Source organism: Phoenix dactylifera, chromosome 7 (genome assembly GCF_051530095.1).
Source record: "Phoenix dactylifera cultivar Ajwa chromosome 7, Ajwa_hap1_PhDact_Kaust_v1.1, whole genome shotgun sequence".
In the NCBI taxonomy this organism is placed as follows: domain Eukaryota; kingdom Viridiplantae; phylum Streptophyta; class Magnoliopsida; order Arecales; family Arecaceae; genus Phoenix; species Phoenix dactylifera.
This window is the reverse complement of record NC_143196.1, coordinates 5036520-5058750: the sequence shown is the minus strand read 5'-3', so window position 1 is coordinate 5058750 and position 22231 is coordinate 5036520. Positions and strand designations below refer to the sequence as shown.

At 37.1% G+C, this 22231-nt stretch overlaps 2 protein-coding genes across 11 annotated transcripts in view; both read right to left on the bottom strand.

Annotated features, from left to right (window-relative positions):
* Positions 1-5889, bottom strand: part of LOC103705334 (QWRF motif-containing protein 2-like) — a 30130-nt gene extending 24241 nt beyond the window's left edge. For 2 of the 4 annotated variants that reach the window (XM_088701064.2, XM_039127467.3), the window contains exon 1: positions 5752-5889. The gene's annotated coding sequence lies outside the window, so the exon portion shown is untranslated. The remainder of the gene's footprint in view (positions 1-5751) is intronic. The other 2 variants (XM_088701065.2, XM_088701066.2) reach the window with 1 other exon arrangement.
* LOC103705283 (Glycosyl hydrolase family 35 protein) lies at positions 1014-15715 on the bottom strand. Of its 7 annotated transcripts, none has more exons than XM_008788941.6 (5): positions 15109-15715; positions 11923-11970; positions 11614-11696; positions 10662-11167; positions 1014-9795 (listed from the first exon to the last, which is right to left on the bottom strand). In XM_008788941.6, the coding sequence occupies exons 1-4, from the start codon at positions 15188-15190 to the stop codon at positions 10970-10972; spliced, it is 411 nt and encodes a 136-aa protein (XP_008787163.1). In that variant the 5' UTR covers positions 15191-15715; the 3' UTR covers positions 1014-9795; positions 10662-10969. The 7 variants fall into 7 exon arrangements, with proteins under 7 accessions (XP_008787163.1, XP_088557194.1, XP_088557196.1 ...); XM_088701068.2 differs by having other exon boundaries at positions 8633-9795; positions 10662-10767; positions 15109-15714; XM_088701070.2 differs by having other exon boundaries at positions 8633-9795; positions 10662-10764; positions 15109-15714.
* Positions 15716-22231: the final 6516 nt, after the last annotated feature.

Sequence of the window (22231 nt, the reverse complement as noted above, 5' to 3'; positions counted from 1 at the left end):
GATGGCACGGCTGGATCAAAAAAGATGAATGGTAGTGGGTTTTGTTGCCTTGGTCTTGAAAAACTTTTTCTATTAGATATTATCTACTTGGAAAAAGAAACGGTAACTATGATGCTACACTATGAACTATGAACTCAGAGATAAATAAAGATAAAAAAAGATAATTAAAAGATAAAATAATAATGTTGATCATTTCATTAGCGAAGGGCTGTTCTCAAACTTACAACTTAATTCTGATAAGTGTTTTTCATTAACTATTAGAATAGGTGCCGCTACTTTAACTTTGATGCTTGTTCTTATTGTTGACTTGCATAATAGCTATGCTCCTTCCACTACTCTTATATTATGGATAATGCTACCACTTCTTTTATATACTAGATAGTGGTAATTACTAGCTAACCATCCTACTTAATTACTTTCTACTCCATTAAAAATCTCCTAAGCTAATAGCTCTCATCCCTCTTGGTTTGTACTACATGTACTCAGTTTACACCTTGATGCTTCACCTTGCACCCTTAGTGGTTCAGCTTGTATCTTTGTTATTTTGACATGCGTATATAGTGTTTCGATCTGCGTCCTTGGTACTCGATTTAAGATTTGTATATTTTTAGTAATACTCAACTTGATGATCATATATTTTAACTTGATGATGGAGTACGACTTTAGCCTTCTATCCAAGCACAACTTAGTCTGCTACCTGAGTATAACTTTGGCCTATTGGTCAAGTACTTCAGCCGGCCGACTGAATTCTTGATTTGCGTCTTGGTATTTGATTGAAGGTTAATACCCTTCTAAAAGCACTTAACCGGCCTACTCGCTTTTCAAAGATCTGCTCCTACTCAATTTCTATTGGGTGATTTTCCAAGACTTGTTATTAGTCGATCTAAAAATCGCACTCATTAGTTTGGATATGGTGTAAACATATAAAAATTAAAAAAAAAAAATAAATATAACATGCCAAAATTTGCCTACATAGCATTGTCATCCTTTCTCTCTCTCCTTCCAACTCTTCCTTCTTTTTTTTTTTGGTGTGCGTGATTTGAACTCAAAACCTAAACAAAATCTCATTTCTATGCCAACTAATAACTTAAACCAAGAAACTCAAGCCCAAGGCGATAAAGTTGGATCAATAATGCATTTCAATCACAACAAAACAAGCAAATACGTACTGATCTCTACAATGTCGAAAATGAATTCAAGTGTGCCAATACTAAAACTACTGCATTCATTTCCCTCCTTAGTTAAGGTTTTAAAAATCAACAGCAAGAACCGGGGACCCACCAATTAGGGACAGCCAGAGGGGTTCCCAAAACACCACAGTCATCTCCCCCAGAAGAATCCCATCAGTAACTGGACCAAACACCACCAGTGTACTTCGATCCAGTCGAGCACAAATGGCAGTACGCCACCTCCAAGATTTCAGACAGCTCGCGAATGCATCCATTTGCAAGCCAAGAATGATATGACATTAAACCAGTTTTTATATACATTTTTTTTGTTTAAAAAAATATTATTTTGCACTGCTGTTCTAGCTTCCAGATCGCTACGTGCCACCCCAAAGCCTATTTTGGACGAGCCCGTGAAGCCATGCATCCCTGCCGACTTCCTGATCCCCTCACGGGATCTTGTCAGAAGATGGGAGATGCGTCGAGCCATTCTAGCTTCATGCAGTAGTGGACAAGTCTCCGGTCCACGCAAACACCATGCAATGGTCGAGTTGGACTTATTTTTTTATGGAGTCAAGGCTCGAGCTCAATCACTAAAACTTTGAGCTCAACTCAAAGCCGGAGTTGTTTCATCAATTGATCATCCTAAGGAATTAGGTTAGAGCTATCTTATTGGGTCGGATCTGGGTGTCTGTCGAGGGATTTAGGTTGAAATTTCGATCTAAACCATATGGTACTGTAGCTAAAATTTCATAATTTTATGACGATGTCCTACCTAATACTCATCATTAGGTTTGGATCTTGCCTTAATTGGTCGGCAATATCTATGATATTGCTTCTGTAACTTTTTAATATTTGATACAGCATGTGAATGAGCTTGTCAAAAGCCTAACATTTTTTAAATAATAAAAGTAGACCGTGACGACCGCGAATGGTATCACTTTCTTATCATGCAAGGGATTAATGCCGATTGGAAACAACCCTCAGTAGGCTTCTCTTAATCTTAAAAAAAACTATATTCAAACTAAAATAGGAAAAAATATAATTTACATTAAAACAAGAAAAGAAGGAAGTGAAAGAAATGGGCTGATTGGTGATGCAAAAAGATCAATGGTGGGTGTGTCCTTAAGATACAAAGGGGAGAATCAAGGATATGGCTTGGCTTCTTTCTTTTAGAAGGCCAACGAAATTAGAGATTTCGTAAGCTTAACATTCTTATTTTCTTTAAAATAAATCATTAGTGATATCTTTATATATACTTGATAAGTTTTGTAGAGAATATAGCAACCAAGCTATAATTATGTACTACTTGTGGTGCACATAAAAAGATGATGAATGTTCTTATAGTGAAGAAAACTCAATGTTTTCATTCTGAAAAAAACTCACTATTATTTTCACTAACCAGCAAGGGCAAACATGTTTTTGAACTATGTCTTTGAAGTTTAGGTGTGATGATGTAGGGGAAATGAAGAGCTTCATTGGCGCAGGATGAAATGCATGTTAAACCAAATGATTTATTTTAGGTGGCTCACTGCATCTTACATTATCTATTAATGCACCTCTCAAAACCTGTTGTGGGTTACATCCAACTCCAATGAAAACCTTTATTATTATTATTATTATTATTATTATTATTATTTCTGTACAAGAAACCTACAATACTACACCAATCAATCTTTCTCCAGGATGTTTTTATCCCGAATGATTCGATGGAAAATTTTTTTCTATCATAAAAAAAATAAAAAAATAATTTGAGTCGGATCCGACCTAGATCTGACTCGGACCCGATCTAGATCCAAATTTTTTAGGTTGGGTCCGGATTGCATATGAACCCAACCTGATCCGAATGATTTATTGGGTCAAAAATTGTAACGGCAAACCCGTCAGATCTGGGTTCAAAATTAGGACTCCAACAAAAAACTGAATTGGATCGAGGTTACTCATGACCCAATCCGGTCTGACCTATTTGCACCCCTATGTGTATGTTTAACATAAATGAGGCTAGCTCCAGATAGTGGTATAATGGTTGGTGTACGATTACAATGATCTTTCTTAAACTATATCATTTCTTGTTAGAATAAGGTTGCCATGTACATAATAACACAGGAAACATCACCAAACAACAATAAAATGGTTGTTGGATGTCATATTCTTGCCCACATCATAGAGAACTAATGCCCTATTTTGTAAGGGCGCATGGGGACGAGCGAAGACTTGCCATAAAATATAGATGGTTGGTTACGTCACGTCGTAGGACGAAGGAGACACAGCCTTTGCCGCTACGCACACGGATGAAGGTCAAACCGACCGGTTTTGCGGATCCGGGTTGTCTGATTATGTTGGGAGTTTGGAGCGACGTACATGGAGAGTGAAATCACAACTAGAAATGTGGACAGAATGGGGAAAAAATATTTGTTCTTTCTACTAGATTTATGACATGCCTTCCTTTATGCTCCCCAAAGATGATGGCAGGACAAGAGCTCATGCTTCATAATGTGGATTAAGTAGCTTATATGATCCTTTGTAACATAGTATGCAACACCAAGCTATAGCTAAACCAGCTTTTGCTCATGTCATGGGCATATATCTTCATTTGAAGAGCGATCGAAATCGAGAGCAAAAAAAAAGTTTTGTCAACCCGTTCGACTTAATTATCTTAGAATAAAACATTAAAAGTATTAGAAATTTTTGAGAATAGGTTCTAAGTGATTTATTTTTATTAAAAATAACTAAAGCTATTACTTTGTGCATCTAGTTATACTAGTGAGATTCATCAAATTTCTATTTTCACCAATAGACAAGCTAAAATCTTTCTAAAAATAGATCTCCATCAATTTTAATTATATCCTATTGCATTACCTACTTGCTTCTGAATTGAAAGATAAAGCCAAATCAAAATTTTCAAAAACAACCAAATTTGATTTGATCATGCATTTTAAAGGCTTAAGTGGTCTCGAAATAAAGCCATGCAGAGTCTGATGAGTCTGTCAATAGGTCGTCACGTTATAAAACTATACAATTTTAAAAAATGCATTGCAAGGTAGATACCACATATAAAAGCTATATCTTCCAAAATGTTTGATGTACAAATCAATCTTGGAAATGATAGATCTTGCTCTCAAATGCTATCTAGGAGTAGCAAAAGTGGTTCGTAACAGATCTAGTGATCCTCCCGGATTCAAAGTGCAAACCTTAACAGTAGTATCCCACACCATCACCAAATGTTGAGGACCCAAAACTTATGCCTTTGCCTTTAACGCAAGTGAAAAAGTTTAACCTCTATATGTGTCATCAGTACACCAGGGACACCTAACCTTGAAGAACGGAACTAAAGGGTGCTAACCCCCTTACCCAAGGATGGCCCTGCCACTCTCTTCTCTCCCTCACCTACACTTATTTGGGGACCATCCGTTTCTCTTATGGTTAGCCGCTAGCATATTTAAGAGTTCATAAAGGACCAATGAAACACCAAGCTATTTGAGCGACTGTCCTGAGTGAGAATTCTGAATTAAGCTAGTACTGGCTTTTCTATTGCTTATCTGGCCAGCCCAACAACTATGGTTGTCCATCCTTAAAGGGGCCAATAGAATAGTGCCACATTGGTACAATGATTCTTTCGAGTGAGATGTTTGAACAATGGTGGAATAGCTCACCTTCTACAGCTACTGTAGAGTAATTGGACTTCTTACCCCTTGTTCTATTGACTACACTATTGGAAGGTTTCTCCCTTCCAAGAAAGCAAAGGAGGGTGCAATTACATAGAGAAGTGATAGCACTGTTTGTTATCAATCTTGCGGGATATAGATGCTCTAGGAAAGGTCGTTCATGGAGAAGCAATGGAACTTTTTATCGTTCCTGATAAAGAGCAAAACAAGGTGTTAAATAAACAAGCATCCTTAGGAAGAGGAAACAAAGTATGAATTGTGTGAGGTTCCATCTGTTGTGACCAACCATACTGGCATTAATCTTAGTGATAAGAGCCTGGTAAAACGAAGTGAAAAGGCTAAGATTTTGGTAGTTTTGTATAGTGGCTACCTCAAATGATAGAAGATGATGCGCAAGCTAAAAGAATACCAAAGATCTCAGATGATTTATTTTCACTCATTTTAGTAGCAAAGCACCATTGTCCAATGGGAATCACAAATATATATGTTCGAGAAGTAGAAGTTTTCTAATGAAATTATTGTGAGGTAGAATATAATTTCCAGACTTGCCAGACTTGCTTAACAATTTGTTGTTTGTTTCTAATGATTCCTATGTATCCATCTTCTTCTGCTGCTGCATTTACGAGATATTGAGCCTGGCATTACCTACCAACAAGCATTGTGTCTTGGTATTTCATGCCTCTCTTACATCTAATAAGAACCCTAACGCTTGCTACCATTCATTAAAATGCACCTCTAGATCATTCTACTTAAATTTCCTTGATTCATGGCAATTCACCACATAGAATGCTTTTGGTGCATTTTCCATCGAAAACCACTTAAGGAGAAAAAGAAAGGAAGAATATGAAAAATTAACTTGATAGACCTATGCGGCAATAACCATCGGAAGAAATTAAAAGATCACAGGTATGATTAAATACCTCAGTGGAGAAACTAGCCACCCAAGAAGTTCTTGTATCTCTAAATTAGCTTTTCTTGTTCTTGTTGTGGCCTTGGATGCTGGAGAGCCGAAGACTCCGAGACCAAAAACACATCAGCCTAAGGTCGCTATTATTTGCAGGCTAAGTTTTGTGAAATGCCCCTCGTCATCTCACGCACTCACATACACACCGCTCACTGTTTTTTTATCTCCCCCTCTTTGCTTTCAAGGAGGTTTTGCTCTCCATTTGAAACATTCTACCTTTTGCCTTTGTGGTCTCACACCTGTCCTACTATCATTTTACAGATGGGCACAGGCCATCTACTTTTCCTACCTCCTCCTTTTACAAAAGGATACCAAATTGCTGCTCCTATATAGCATAAAAACTCCATAGTGGGCTGTTTCAAAACCTTGTAGAGCTTATCTTGGTACCGGCCCTTACCAATGCCACTATATCATTACGTCCGGCATAAAAATCGATACAGAAGCTAATTTTGTGTACTAAATGCCGGTATGCCCTCTATATCATAACCCAGTACTGAACCAGTACGATACACCCTATACCGCCTGATTCGATATAATATCGCATACCATGCTTGCTAGCATCTTACTTTTGTTGATGCTAAATGAGTTCCTCCTTCATGTCTCCATTGATCTCTATCTTAAGTACCCACGAAGTTTTCAGGGGATAAGTTTGATGTTTTAAAATTGGATTTGTTTGATTAACTAGCTAGGTGGACATGGTTATCATAATAGTATGCCATCTTATCAGGGAAATACTTGGATGATCAATTTCTGGCACCGAAATCATTCGATGATGCACTAAATAATATTTTCTTATATTTCATTTGTTTAAATATCATATTTCTAGGGGTCCTATCATTGTATGATAAAAAAATTAAATGATTGTTCTACATTAATTGTCACATATTTGAGTAACATAAATAAATATGATGCAAAAGTTCCTTCTAACAACATTAATATGAAATTTCAGATCTGATTTAGTCCTTGTTTCCCCCATATTGAAACTGGGTAGCAACATGAAAGATGCTATCAAGGTTGCACTCAGTGATTAAACTTACCAATCACTCCAGAATAGCTCCAGAACTCATTTCCCTTTTGTGCCTCATCCTTTGGGACTCCTGGTAGCTCTATAAAGTTGGGGACCATGTTTTGCAATCTAAGACATCATTATACAAGAATATAATACGATTGTCCAACTTTTGAAGCTAACAATATATATATATATATATATATATATATATATATATATATATAGAGAGAGAGAGAGAGAGAGAGAGAGAGAGAGAGAGAGAGAGAGAGAGAGAGAGAGAGAGACCTGATTTATTGGCTAAAAAAGAATTTAATGGATTTATTGGTATGCTGGATGCATCAAAAGAAGAATATTGATGGCTTCTGTGGGTATTTTTATGCATCAAAACCTACAATATGATCCACTTGGCCACACCTAAAACAACTAGGAAACAAATGTCATGTCATGACCTGGAAACCGATCGAAAAGCCCAAGGGATGTTTGATCGAACGCACCAAATGGGAGAGACTCAGAACTTTGAGACTTTGATAAGAGGACAACAACAAACAAAAGCAAGAAAAGGGAAGGAAAGGCAGTCTGGCAGCGGAAGGGCAATCACATGATTCACCACCTTTTTCACATCACAATCATCATGTTTCCAGGTACATCACATAAAATTTTCAAACTGCAGAGGATTCGGCCTTGTTGGTCGTGTATTGTGTTAGAATTTCAGATATACTTTTACGATAGTTTCATGATATAACTTCCTCTTCTTCTTCTTGATAGATGTATGTAGATATATTTCCTGATTGTTATGCTTAAAAAAAGATGTCTATGAATATAATCTCCACAAAGTGATAGAAAAACAGAATATCGAAGTTTGTCCCTATAGCAAAAAACTCTATATTATGGTTGACAGGCAGTAGTTTGCTTGATGATTTTTGGTATTATGAAACATAATTTTTTTTTAACAAATCTTCAGAAACTGGGTGCGCAAAAGAAACTCAACATAAAAGTTTTGATAATTTGTTCAAAGCTTGAGTTGTGGACTGAGTTCTTTACCACCAATTAAGGTTCAATTCTTTAGCTAAACTTCTGTCGTGGTCCACATTGGGGAGTTAGATATAGCACTCATCATGTCATGGTCCACTATGAATGTTTGCTATGCAAGCAGCCAGCGTTGAAAGTGATATTAAGCCAGGGAGAATGATTTTGTCTTGGCTTCTTCTTCTGAAAGACCTTTGCTACACACTTTATTATTTGATAAGGAACCTTAACATTAATGAGGGATGATGAGCTAGGGAACCCACTCTTTAGTTGATAGGAAAATGGAGCAGACTTAAAAAGCTCCTGTCCTTGAGGCATCTTTACGTGCTTGTGAATTCTTAAGATGGACTATGATGGAGAAATAAATCAAAATCAGTGACGAGTCTACCTTGCTATGAAAGAAATTATGATGGTGATCAAGTGGTAAAGGTTATCCATGGTGGCCATCAATTAGGTTCAAAGTCTTATCCACAGTGGCAATTTTCTACCATGCACCTGTGGATAAGTAATTGCCTTGCTTCTCTTTTCTCCTCTATCTATATTGTATATTTTATTTTATTTTTTTATAGCATGCATGTCTATCCTAGAAAATGTCAGGCTACCTATGCATGCTAGAGAGAAGGTTGGTTAAGTTAGCAAATCAAGGACAAAAATATTCATGATGTATATGCAATCAATATCCATGGCAATTTTCTTCCTTTCATGAATTATATTATTTCAACATTTATCTTAGTTCATTTTTTATTTTTTTTTAGTACTAAGTTGGTACCTGACAGTGGTAAATCATGTGATAAGCACCATAAACTAGAAGATTGCCACCACATTAAGATATTTACAAAATATTACATAACTTAGGCTAAGTAAGACCTAGGAGTCCTCTCTTTCTCATGGTCAGGTTCAAACCTCCATTCCTTTCTTAAGAGGAACAGAGTCCTCATCACAAAAGAAGCACAGATTGAGGGGGAAGCCAAAAAGCAAGGTGGAGTGGTATGTGAACTCAAAGGGAGTAGTTTTCCAGAAGCCAATACAAAGATTAAATAGAGGGGAGGAAAGGATTCATGGTGGATCTCTGGTCCTCAGCAAAAACACTAGCAGACCTCACCACCTGAGTGCGGCTGAGGATGATACTCTTGAAATAACTCTAGATTATAGTAACATATTCAGCATTCAAAAACAATTCAGCTAGAGGTAAGCTTTAGGAGTTTGAATAATTCTGATAGATTCATCAAAGTTCCGAATAAAATAGTAAAACTACAAGAGGTAACTTTTTGAAATATTTTAAATACTTATTTACTTAAAAATAAGTCTAGGAGATACAAGATTAAGTAATGATAACAAAAAGATACATCGTTGTCGACAACAATATATGGTATCATTAGTTTGTAAGACAAAGAGATTTATTATATAGGTCATAACTCGTCAATTAATCATAAAATTTATATATAATTTGAGAATAATTGAGTAGTTTTGGATTGATTTGTTTACGGAGGATAATTCAGGATTTTTCAATAATTCAGAGAATATTGTTACCATGCTCCAGGTTGCGAGCTTTCTAAAACTGACCAAGCTAGGTAAAAAATTCCAGTTTTCAGGTGGTCAGATCCTGAACTCAGTTTACCCTGCAGGTTGTCTCACCATAGAATTAGATGACAACCTGATCAATGGGTGACAAAGGCTGACCACTTTGCAGTCCGCCTGGAGTAAAGCATTGGTTGATGTGCTTGTTGAGCATACCTGGGACAAGGGGCCTGGACTAAACCTCTCGGCATGAGGAGATGGAACACACCCTATGTTGGGACTCCTTCCATAAGAAAGCCTGGACCCTAGGATGGGCTTCCACCTTCCAAATCCTCCTCATCTTGGTTGAAACACTAGCAACATTAAATTATCTTAGCTTTCCCACCAGCATGTTCTGTCACTGCTCCCCTTCTTGGTCAAGGTAGCTGGGAACCCAATCAACCATTTCTGCAGGGAAGCATTCAAATTTCAATTCCATCAGAGAAAAAAGAAGCATTCAAATTTCAAGGAATTAAAGGTTCCAACCTCCATCATTAATCTAACTTCAGAATAACTGACTTCAGCTAGAGAAATTAAGAAATAGCAAGCAACCTAGCATGGCAGTAGCAAAAGAGGGCAAGAGATATAAGAAAATTATCGAGATCATTAATAAAGTTGAAAGAAATCTTTTTATTTGAATAATGCAATAACACTGATTATTATGTTATACAAATTTCCTTCAAGCTTCCAATGCTTGAAAAAAGATTAATTTAAATTAATGAAATTGATGCCGACTGGCCTTGTCTCAATACTCTCCACATGTGAGAGGACCTTAATCCAATCCCAAAACAAAGAAAAAAGAAATAAAGACACAAATTGCCTTTCTGACACCATAAATATAGATTAATTTTATAGTTTCCATGTTCGCATGACTAAATTAAGAGACCCTTCAAGATCCTGCTTAAAATATAGCCCTAATCCACTTTACAAGGCTGAGAACAAATACATCGTGTCCACATCAATTAAGAATCAACCTTTGCAATTAATACTGCAGGAATTTTTCTTTCAGATTTCGATACATTCTTGACTAGCAAGTATATTAATTGAGAATCAAGTATGACACCAAGCAATAAAATAACTTGTTCTCAACTCAATAGTCATCACCACCTAAAACCAAGGCTAGAGTGCCATGTAAAGTCATTCATAAAAAAGAAAATAAAACAGCGTGTTTACATCTGCACCTCGACAGCTATATAGGATGGATGACAAAAAACTAGAGAACAGGATCTAGTTAAGCAAGCATTGAAATAAGAGAATAAGGCAGCTATCTTTACCAGGAGTGACAGGGGAAAAACTTGCAGCACACGGCCTCCATTACCAAGTACTCGGTTGTGCGTCGTACATCAATTACAATATGGTAGATTTGTTGCATGTATCCTGCTAAAAATTACATTCAACAGAGATAATTCTTTAAAATTTAGATACACACAAGATTAGTTCATACTTCATAGTGTACCGGCATAAAGTCATACAATTATAGGATTTTTGGTTTGTCATGAGCATTATTACAGCACCAAAATGGTAATGTCAGGTTGATAATACAGATATAGCATGATGAGTAATGGTTGAAACAGAGGTTTGATCAAGGAGACTGATTCTTGGGATGGTTAGGGGGCGTCGGTCGTGGCACATATGGCATGAGAGGAGTTCCATGCTCAATTGGCCCAGCTGTTATGGCTGCCCTTGAACTTGGAACAGGGTCAAAGCGGGGGTAGTCCTCCAGGTTTATTCTCCCAAAGTCTATTGTGCTCTTGGCGGTATTGATGCTATAGCTTCTTTCCTGAAAAAGAAGCTTGATTTCTTGTTAGTACCTTGCACATAAATGTTGGTCATATTGAGACAAGACCCTGTTAAAAATACTATGCAACTCTAATGGAGCGTCAGGTAACAAGCATGTTCATGAAATCACCCACAAGAAATGACTCAAATCAGTATAGGCATCTGCCAAAATCATCTAGGAGTGCACGATGACTATGCCAGCTCAAAGGATATATTTGAACTGGAAATGATATTTCCAATGACAGCCCATTTCCTATTAACAAGGCAACAAACAAAAAATGTTATCTAGTTCACTGGGCTAGCATGAGCTAGGTTCAGCTTTGTATTGAAAGGGCAATCCTGACTCTACATAAATAAGTTATATGCCAAGGCTTAATTTATTTCCCTGACTCTATGTAAATAAGTTATATGCCAAGGCTTAATTTTCGAGGCTTGTACTGAACATACCTTCAATTTCCTGTTCGTAATCATTGCCGTTACACCTTCAATAGGCAGAGCAGTTTCAATTCCATGGCTTGTATAGGCTGAATCTGCATTTACTTATAAATGGACAATCAGTATACTGATCTATGATAATTGGATACTATATATGTTGTACAATGAAGCAAATTATGACACATCTGAATTTTCCTTACTCCAAATACATGCAATGACCGAATGACAGGATGTCTACAGTAAATACCTGCCTAAAGATTATTTAGTTTAAAGGCTTTCAAAAAAAAATAAAAATAAAGAGATGGAAGATTGCCATTACACCTTTAACAGGCACAGAAATTTCAACTCCACGGCTTGTACAGGCTGTATCTGCATTTAAATATAAATACACATTCAGTATATTGATCCATGACAACTGGGGCACCATATATGTTGTATATTGAAGTAAATTTATGATGAGGGTGAAATATGGGTCGTGGTCCTTCATGCCTTTCCCAGTTTACCACTCTAGTGGCTCTCCAGTGTGGAGGAATATTTGCTCTTATGCTCCACTAGTCTACCCTAATCTTAAAAGGAGCATTGGTAATGGAGAATCCATCGACGTGATTTATAATCAGTAGTTATCATCTACAAAAAATCTTGAAAATATAGGGTAAGATACAGGTGGGTTACACAACAAGAAATGAGTAATCATAATACACACACACACACACACACACATATATATATGTATGGATGTATATGTATATTACAACCATAAAGCATAATAAGTATCATAATAAAATGGCCTACACTCCACACAATAACAGCAATATCCACAAACTCTAATTATCTGTCATCTCTATCATTAAAAGGTTAGCCAAAGAAAGAAAAAAAAGAAAAAATTTCCAGTCATCCCCAAGCATATCAAGAAGTATCTGGCACCCTCTTTAAAGATTATATATATGATACTTAAAATAGCTTTGCAGCATGTATCCCAGTTGCATTTTACGTGCATCAGTATTTTAATATGCATGGACACAGAGGCGGCCCAATACATTTGGGGGCCTAAGGCGAATCCAATAAATGGGGCCTTTTTTTTATAAATTTTTTAATAAATATAAAATACTTAAAAAATGATATGAAAATAGATAGCTATTAAGTACACTATTTCAACGAAGATGCATGAATCTAACAAAAACAGACAAAAAATCTTTTTAATTTAATATAATTCTTCAATGGGAGCACAGAAAAATAATTATCCTAAAAGAAGGGCATGAAACTGATTAAATAACTGAGATAATGCTTGACAATACTGTTTACCCCGTCAAGAGCAGAATAGAAAAAGGTCATCCCATGGCACTTAATGGCCAAGGTAAAAAAAAGAATTTGTCCAGAAAGGGGCCTCCTATAAAAGAAAGTAGGGGCATTATGGGAAATTCACTCCATCTAATTAATAAAAGTCCTATCCCACCATCTCCCCTTCAAGTGAGTACCCAAGCAGCGACTGCAACATCACACAGCAGCCATTGAACCCCCTCCCTCCTTTTCTCTCTGTACCACCCAGGAGGGAAGAGGGAAGAAGAAACCGAGAGGAGAAAATTAAAAGAATCTCCACCCTCCAAGAAGTCCATTTCCAATCCCCCTTTCTTCCTGATGGCCCGGCTGGGTCAGGAGTAATGTGAGGGAAGGAAAACCAAAACCAAAACCAAAAAAGAGAAGGGATGAAAGATGAGAGTGGCTTCAGGCGCGTATCAAGCCAACCAAATCCCTTTCTTCCTGATGGCCCACTGCCCAGGCCAGCGCCCAGCTACGACTCTAGCTATTGGAGACGGATGGAAAAGGCAGAAGGCTACAGATTAAATAAAAAAAGAAAAACTATGCAGTGGGGACCGTGGGATGGGGGCCTTCCGTGGGTCGGGGGCCTTAGGCGACCGCCTAAGTCGCCTAAGGCCCGAGCCGGCCCTGCATGGACTCAATCAAAAGATTGAATTTTTAGTACCTGTGTATCCTAAGATCTATCAATTTGGTTGTTATTGGCAGTTAATATTGAAATGAATCCAAATTGCATTAAGTTGGACATATTTTCATAAAATAAATTAAACAATTCAGCGAAAGCTATATTTCCCATCTACAAGTTAATGACAAGTGTTGCTACAAAACCATTAGTTGAAGTTGACCACAGCAGCTTCATCAAGAAAACTTTAGACTCTTAGACAAGACTTTGGTCCTTTATTTTTTCCTTGTTTTTCTCTCCGATTTTCTTTCATCTCATTGCTAAATAATGGAAAAGAAGATTCCCCTCTAACTAATTTTATCTTTCCCTCACCTTCTCAGCAACCAAACATAGCCATAATAGTGAAGTCTGTCAAATTATTTCAAAAAATTCCAGGCCAGGAGCCTTGGAATCTAAGAAACAGCTTGACCCAAAAAATCGATAATAATTTGAAAGTTATGTTCATGATTCTCCTTAACAGAGACCCATGAATGGATTTTATTTTAATTTTGTTTTTGATGAAGCTCTTTATTCTATTGGACCTTCTTTTACCAAGTATGAACATGAGTTTCACTTTTCTTTAAAACAAAATTGAATTCATTTCCTCATAAATTTTAGTCCAATCAAGAATTAATCCATATTCATCATACTCCATAGGTTTAAGTTCTACACGACCATAAATCTCCCGCATTAAAAAAAATTAACCTTCTAACTGTTCAAAAGGTGAAGACTTTAGGATGCAGTTTGTTCCATGAGTTCACTATGATCACCACCTTGAAATTACAAACCTACCACCGGTGGTAAAAAATGCAATAACATCAGTATGTTACCACATTGTAAAACCAGAAAGTAATGTTCGAAATCCATATGTTAAAGAAAGGTTAGAAAGCCAACCAAGATAGAGCTTTCCATATCGTAAAATGGTCTGCATGTGCATAAAACAAGATCGAGCCGGCCCAAGTGGGTTGGGGAGGAGAGCTGGTTGCATGAATTAATAGCTATTAGTAAACCTCGAATTAATAAGCGAAGCTTTCCATGTCGAAGTTTGTGTAGAAAATTACACAGTCGAAACATGTCAGAGCAAAAGAACTAACCAATCCTTAACAACCAAAGAGCATAGTCAATAAGTCTAGCATTGCACCTCAAATGAAAATATTTCTCTGATAATAGTTCATGGAAATGAAAGCATAATAGGATCTTGCAGTGCCACAAAACTAATCATTCATGTATCACTAAGTTCACTTCCAACAGTCTATAACTAAATGAATCCCAACTTATCTTAGGTGTTCAAAAGGCACCATACGAGTGACACAAACACTGAGGCCACGAGCTAACATAATCCGAATGATGCAACATCTCAACGACATGCTAATAGAGAGAAAAAGCAAAATAATCCATTTCTTTTCTTTCCACTTCTATGGCACTTAGGCTTGTCTAAAGCCAACAGGAAGAACCATAATATCAAACACCAGAAATGCAAAAGATGACTCTTTTAACAACTCAAACACAAATCAAAGGCAAGAAGAAAATACCTCCAACATTGCCGCCACTTCTGCTCAAAGACAGAGCCGCTCCGGCGGCAAGAAACAGAATCCAAAATCCCAAAGTTCTCATCTTTTCCTCAGATCCTTCACTTCCCAACCCAAAAGATTCGATCTTTACTCTCTAGATTTCACCAAGAACGATCATTCCAGACTCGTAAATAACGGAAGAGCCCATACAGAGAGTTGAACAGAGGAAAACAGGGAACAAAGGGTAAGAAGAAAAGAAGAGAGATAGGAAGAGGTTTCCTTCCGTCACCACGGACAGAAAATTCGAAGATCCAGCGGGAAATCCGTGATAGTTGGCTTCCATTTCCTCCTGCTCTCTCCTTTGGGTATTTCTTATAGAAATGGAGAGAGAGAGAGAGAGGAAAAGAGGGGTCGGTGTGAGAGGAAGCCAAGTGAATTCAATGCGAGGGGCGGTGGAAGTCGAGCCAAAGCTCGGAGGGGCTCGCAGACAAAAGCTGCGAAGCTTGGAGTAATGACTCGGGCCATACGCGCCTCTCAATTTAGCTTTGCTCTTTCTTTTCCTAGACTGGAGTCACTGGACCACTTCAGAGCCAGAACGGTAGGAAATATATGAACTTCTTAAGAGATTGGGACATCATCAGAAGACAGTCATGATATAATAAAGCTTGCAACTTGTGAATGCTCCCTTTTGGAAGGTTTTAAGTGGGTCATATAGACTCTTGGCCTGCCAGACCTAGCCTTCACTAAAGATAATACATTTATGAAATTGGTTTGGGTCACAAATTTAGACTCTGGTATAATGTCAATCACGGGTGTAGATGAGTTAGGATTTGGAGCTATCTAGAGCTGATTGGGTTAGATTTATTTTAAAATATCAAGGCTAGGTCATAAAGTAAGACTCAAACTCATTGTATAAAAGGACTGGATTGGATATATTGTGGTTCCACCACAGGGCTCGTTTGGTTCGCGGGAAAAGAAGAGAGGAAAGTGTGGTCAACGGAAAAGTGATGAGATGCCTCTTGTTTGGTTGGAATTTTCAAAAGAGAGAGACGGAAAAGTTGCATTCCCATGAAAATATGATTCCCACATTTCATGGGAAAGTCTTTTCCATGAGAAACATGAGAAAGTTATTTTCTCATGAGGCGGGAATCACTCCATTTTTATTTTTTTCCAAAAAGATCCTTCAGTATTAAAGAAGCAATAAAGAAGCATTAAAGACCTAATTTTTATTAAGAACATAATAGAAATTATACATAACTTTTCCAGAAAAGTGGATGGTCAACCAAACATAAACACTTTGAAAATTTGTCACTTTTTCATGGTCAATCAAACATGCCAAAAGTACTTTCCTAGGCATTCTCTTTTTAGAAATATATTTTCCAGGAATCATATTTCTAGAAGGAAAAATGCTTCCTGCGAACCAAACGAGCCCATAGAGTTTGGGTTGTATCTTTGGTGCGAGATGATGATTGATCTTTTTTACGACGTCAACTATTGGATCGCATCTCAAATAGATCTCAAAGCACTCTGAACTTTTCTTTCATCCGTCTACATAGATCTTATGTGGCCATTGCACAATCCAACATTTGACGTCATGAAAGAAGGTGAATCATTTTTTCATGCAAAAGATATAACCCGAACCCTTCACCTCATCAATCATGCTTGCGCTTGCATGCTAGGAGAATAAGAAAAGAAACAGAGCGATATAAACATTACATTTGGTTACTTGGTGAGCAAAGAAAACTTGAAACTTAAGGTAATTTGGAAGGTTGGCAAATCTGGAAGGAGAGGAATTCAAGGTTGGCAATTTCCCTAGTCACGTTGGTTCAGGCAAAATTGCTCTAGTTCCAGCTGCGGAGAAAGCTGTGCTCTTTGAAGACTAAGAAAGGATCTGAAACTTTGCTACTAGCTTTCAACCATTTGCTGCCTTGCGCTGCAGCATATCTTTTACTTGTATCTTCTTATAATTTCTACCCCTCTATACATGGAAATCTTTCTTGTTTTAATAAATTTGGGGAAAACTTTTCCTTCCTCCATTACACATCGAAAACCAACAGAGAAGAAACCCAAGGTAATCTTTAATTTATTGTTATGGTCAGTTCTAAGAAATTGCTTTAGTTCATGAGTTAGATGCATGACGAAGATGCATCCAATACTATATAGTGAAAGAGAGCAATGCTTATCTTATATAGGAACAAATATTCTAATAATAGATGTTGTGCTTTTTAATGTGCAAAAGAATCTTAAATCATAGAATCAACTTGATTTCTTGGAAAAAAAATTAAACTTTCGATCTTGACAGATTACTTGGTTTTAGAGGTAGTTTGGTTTGTCTACATAAACTGATGATGAAAATTTAAAGATTCTAACCCTTATTTGTTAGGCACTCAATTACCTCCCTTTGTTAGCTGGACACCATTCAACCATACAATGTTCTTCGGGTATCTTTCTATTTACTATAAGTTCTAGAATATTTGTCTTTGTTTCGATAACATTTCCTAGTATTAACCTTAGGTAATTCTGTCTAGATCAAAAAGAAAGAAAACTCGTCATTTTTATAATCAACTCAATTTGTATACTATAAAAAACGCATGAAAAGATTTTTTTTTTTTTTGACTACAACGGATGACTCATATAAGTCTAATATGAATACATCTAAAAAAAAAAAAAAGTAACGAGTCTTGGAGCGCTATAGACAGCTCCCTCTCACCAATTTAGAGAACTTCCTCAGAGTAATTTGCCACAAATGAGGCTACCCAATCCGCATCTCTATTGGCCTCCCTATAGACACGCTTGGCTCGGAAAGCGACATCCCAAGCTATCATGCCCGAAATGTTCCGGAGCAGTAGATGGCAGCCACTCATGCCGCCGGTGCACTTCTGAATCCAGCCAATTACCGTAGCCGAGTTATTTTCAAGCAGGACTGTGTTGGCCCACAGTACGCGCCGAGCTTAGCACAAACCAGCCCAAGTTGCTCTCAGCTCTGCCCTAGGAATAGAAATATTAAAAATCTGGTGCCCACCAGCTGCCACCATAGTCCGAGCTTCTGATCACAAAACCTGCACCATCTTTTCTGTCACCATCCAGCCGACATCCAAGTTTACTTCGGAAGAAACAATTTTTTTTATAATAAGTGCAGGTCAAGCTCAAAATGCCAAGCACAAATATTTTCATGTGTAGAGCCTTTTCTTTTGGGTGCAAAATGCATAGTTCTTAAAAAAAAAACAAAAAAGTATCATATGATATCATGGCTAGCATAAGCTGAAGGAGAGAATGCTAGGTGCTCTTTAAAGCTCAAATTAGTTTTTTTTCTTAAGCGCAGAAGTAGCAGCTCCACTAATTTAATTTAAAAGTAATAAAGAAATTTTTTTTCACCAAACATTTGGGTCTAAGGGAACGGCCTTCTGCCAGGGAGACCACATTAGGAATAAATTTGGCCAATAGGAACTCAAATATTATTATCTTATGTGATAAATTCCATATATTTACAGAGAAGATAGTAATACAATTGATTGGAGACATCTTACGTGGCAAACCATATGGGACCTACACTATAGGATAACAATTTGGTTGCCAACCCCCTGCGGCTTATCCCCATCATTCGAAGTCCCAATCACTATTCGAAAAGACTAAAACCCAAGACTATTGACTATTCCCAGCACAAAAATGACAACCAAATGGAGGACAAACACCTGGAAGATGGCCAAAAATGAGATAGAGTTATGCAGTGTTTAAAGCATACAAAGAAGTATCATTATTAAATGTCTTTAGGCCCCATTGCCCTTTTTAAGTCATCCAAGCCTTGAACATGGAGCTGCACGGAATGGAAGCAAAAGAAGACGTCATGTAACAGCTCAAGGGTGCAATGCCCATTCCCTCCCCCTATAAATAATACTCTTGGCATTGGGAATGAACGACCCGCTCTCAGTTATCAAATATTCTCCCCATCCTTGCTGAGAGACTTGTGAGGAGCCGTCCACAATTTCTTCCCTCGACGAAAGCTTGCATGGGAGTGAGGGTTTTCCACGGCAGGGTGGTGCAATCTCAGACCTGGGTTCTCAATTTCCCAATGCTACAAATTCTTTTAACATTAGATGGCATACAAGACCCATTATTTCCGCTTCCTTTCTGGAATGAATTAGAATGACCTTAGTTCACAAAGCATTTCTTTTTTGACTGAAATTGAAATAAAATTTGAATACTGAAAAAAAAAAAAAAAGTTTGAGATTCGATTTTGGAGAATTAAAGTACTCCTATTTTCTAAGAGTCGGAATAGAAATGAAACTTTTCCTAATTAAAGAGTTAGAATGAGAGTCACTCATTTCTATTCTCATTTTAGAGCACAACTACCTCCAACTAAATATGCCTATAGTATTTTTTTACGAGTTCTTATCTATTTTAGCGCACAGCCGCAACGGACCACTGCATTATTTACATTCCTTATGGTCGTTATACATGATCTGCTGTTATATCATAGCTCCTTATCAATTATAATCATCAATGAGATGATAACATGGTTATAGAAATTGCCGTAGATATTAAATTGACTTAAAGATTTCAAATATCTAAAGCAATATTTACTTTGTCAAAATAGAATACCAAATCAAAGATTATTTTATGTGAAAGTGACATTCTCAAAGTCATCACAAGTACATGACTAATTCTCTTAAGATACCTTTTAGGGTGCAAATGCAAGAAGCGACGATCATAAGGGTGAAAATGGATCAGATAATATCCATCTATATCCGTTATTGTAACCAAATTTATCGAGATATAGATAGAAATTTAAACATCTAACTAATATCCGTATCCATATCTATATTTGTCAAAGAAAAATATATATGAATATGGATAGATAACTATCGATCTGTATCCGAATATTTGATTCCATTTATAACCCTATTTAATTTTATATGATGCTCACGAACTTCTTTTAAAAAAATAAATGACTATATTAACATGCTATTAACTTAATTTATCATCCACTTAGTATTTTTGATTCTGTCGTCATAAAGTTTAATTATTCAATTTATATCCGTATTTATATCTATATTTTCAGTATACGATTTATATCCGTATCCGTTTAAAATAAATATGGATATAAATTTTTGCATATGATTAACATCCGTATCTGTATTTGTATTTATCACACAAAATAAATATAGATGTTGATATGCTAGTATCCGATCTATATCCAATTTGATTTCATTCCTACATGAGCAGAATATCATTCCTAGATAAAATAAAACTCCAAAGTTAAGCTTGTTGGTGGGCTGGTCAACTTAAAAGCTTACCGAACTTAGTCTGTTACAAGAACTAGGAAGGTCCAACCGTCCAAGAGTACAACTTAATATTTAAACTGGGTCAATTGTTTGCTAAAACTATCAGATTTATGCTTTATATATATATATATATATATATATATATATATATATATATATATATATATATATATATCCAGACTTCTATGGTTTATACGTTATTCGCAACTAGATTAACCAATTTTCCAGCTATTGATACAAATTATCTTTGGGGTAGGATATTTCCCATGGGGCTTTCATGATGGTCCATGGGCCACCATAATGTTCCACAGGTTCGGGTTGCGTGTGAATGTATGATTGATCTTCTTTCGCAACATTGTCCATCGGATCACGCTCCACATAGCTCGCAAAGCACTCCAAACTCTCTCATTCATCAGCCTACACAAATGTGAAGTGATGTTTGTGCGATCCACCAGTGGATTTGTGCGAAGAAAGGTGAATCATTCTTTCACATGAAAGATACAACCCCTACCCATGTTCCACTAAATCATCATCGAATCAGGCACCGCAACAAAACTTGGTTCTAGGCCTTCCACTGGGCCGAATCTGGATCACGACAACAATGACCCAAACCTGATTTAGTTCATTTTTGAGTCATACTTTTAGACCAGGACTAATGTATTTACTGACCAAGTCAGATGTATGGAAACCTATAGCTCATTCAATCATGAACCATACCCAAACCAACGCATTTAGGACCCGATTGGATCTGCTAAAAAATTTGGGTTCAATTCAAGATAAATACAAGTACACTATTTTTTAACATTCAGTAGGAAAACTAGTAAATAGTAATGGCATAGATAACAGGTGGATAATTGAGTCTTTTATCTCAAAATAACTAGCCTTGATATCTAACTTATAAACATATATTTTGTAAGAGAACAAGTGATAAAGGAAATAAATATTTCAATGTCATGAATTCTAGGGTTGAATTGGATCAAACTAGACTGTATTGGGTCATCTAATATTGGACACACTAGACCTGATTACTCGACATATTGGACCAAGTCCAAAGTGGCAGAAAAAGACCAAGACCTAACCAAATTTTCAAAAAAGGTCATGTTAAACCCAAACACAGCCATGGGTCTTTGAAACCATATAAAACCTGGCTCAACCAAATGTGGTGACAAGTTAACGGCTTCCATTTTCAGACCTACTTAAGAACCAATCCATGGTTCATCACAAGACCATGGTCTGCCAATAAAACCAAAAGGGCTATGGGGTAACATGAATGCAGTCACTCAATTAGATTATTGTGAGGGCCCGTCCCATTGACCGGCCCGCACATGATTTGGGCTTGTGGGCCGGCCCTAAGAGGCCCGCCCAACTCACATGCACTGCACGTGAGAGAAAGGGGAGGAAGATTCTGGCTGGGAGTCTCCTTCCTCCCTCATCCGATCGCGTTCGCACCAAAACCTAGGGTTTTAGGGCGATCCAAACACCAAAAAAATTGAGATTGTAGCCTATTTAAGATCTCTCATACTCCTTTGAGATCCATCAAAGAATAGGGCTAGATTTCTTGCAATTTCAAGCTTCCTTCTCAAGATTCTTCCTCCAATTTCCACTGGAATGAGTCGCCGAAAAGCCTCGCCTGACTGAGGTATGAGTTATTTATCTTCTCCTCTTTCTTTCCTATTGTTTTGGGCCATCGTTCTCTTGGATTTAAGCTGACAATCGTCGGAGCTTCATCCAAAATAGAGTACCCCTGTTTCGATATTCTTTCACCGTGATTAGCCACCACCGGCCTCGGGTTTGGCCGGGCTTGCAGCAGCCCGAGGCTGCCATTGGATGGGCAATTGGGCCACAGCTGCTGCCACTTGTTA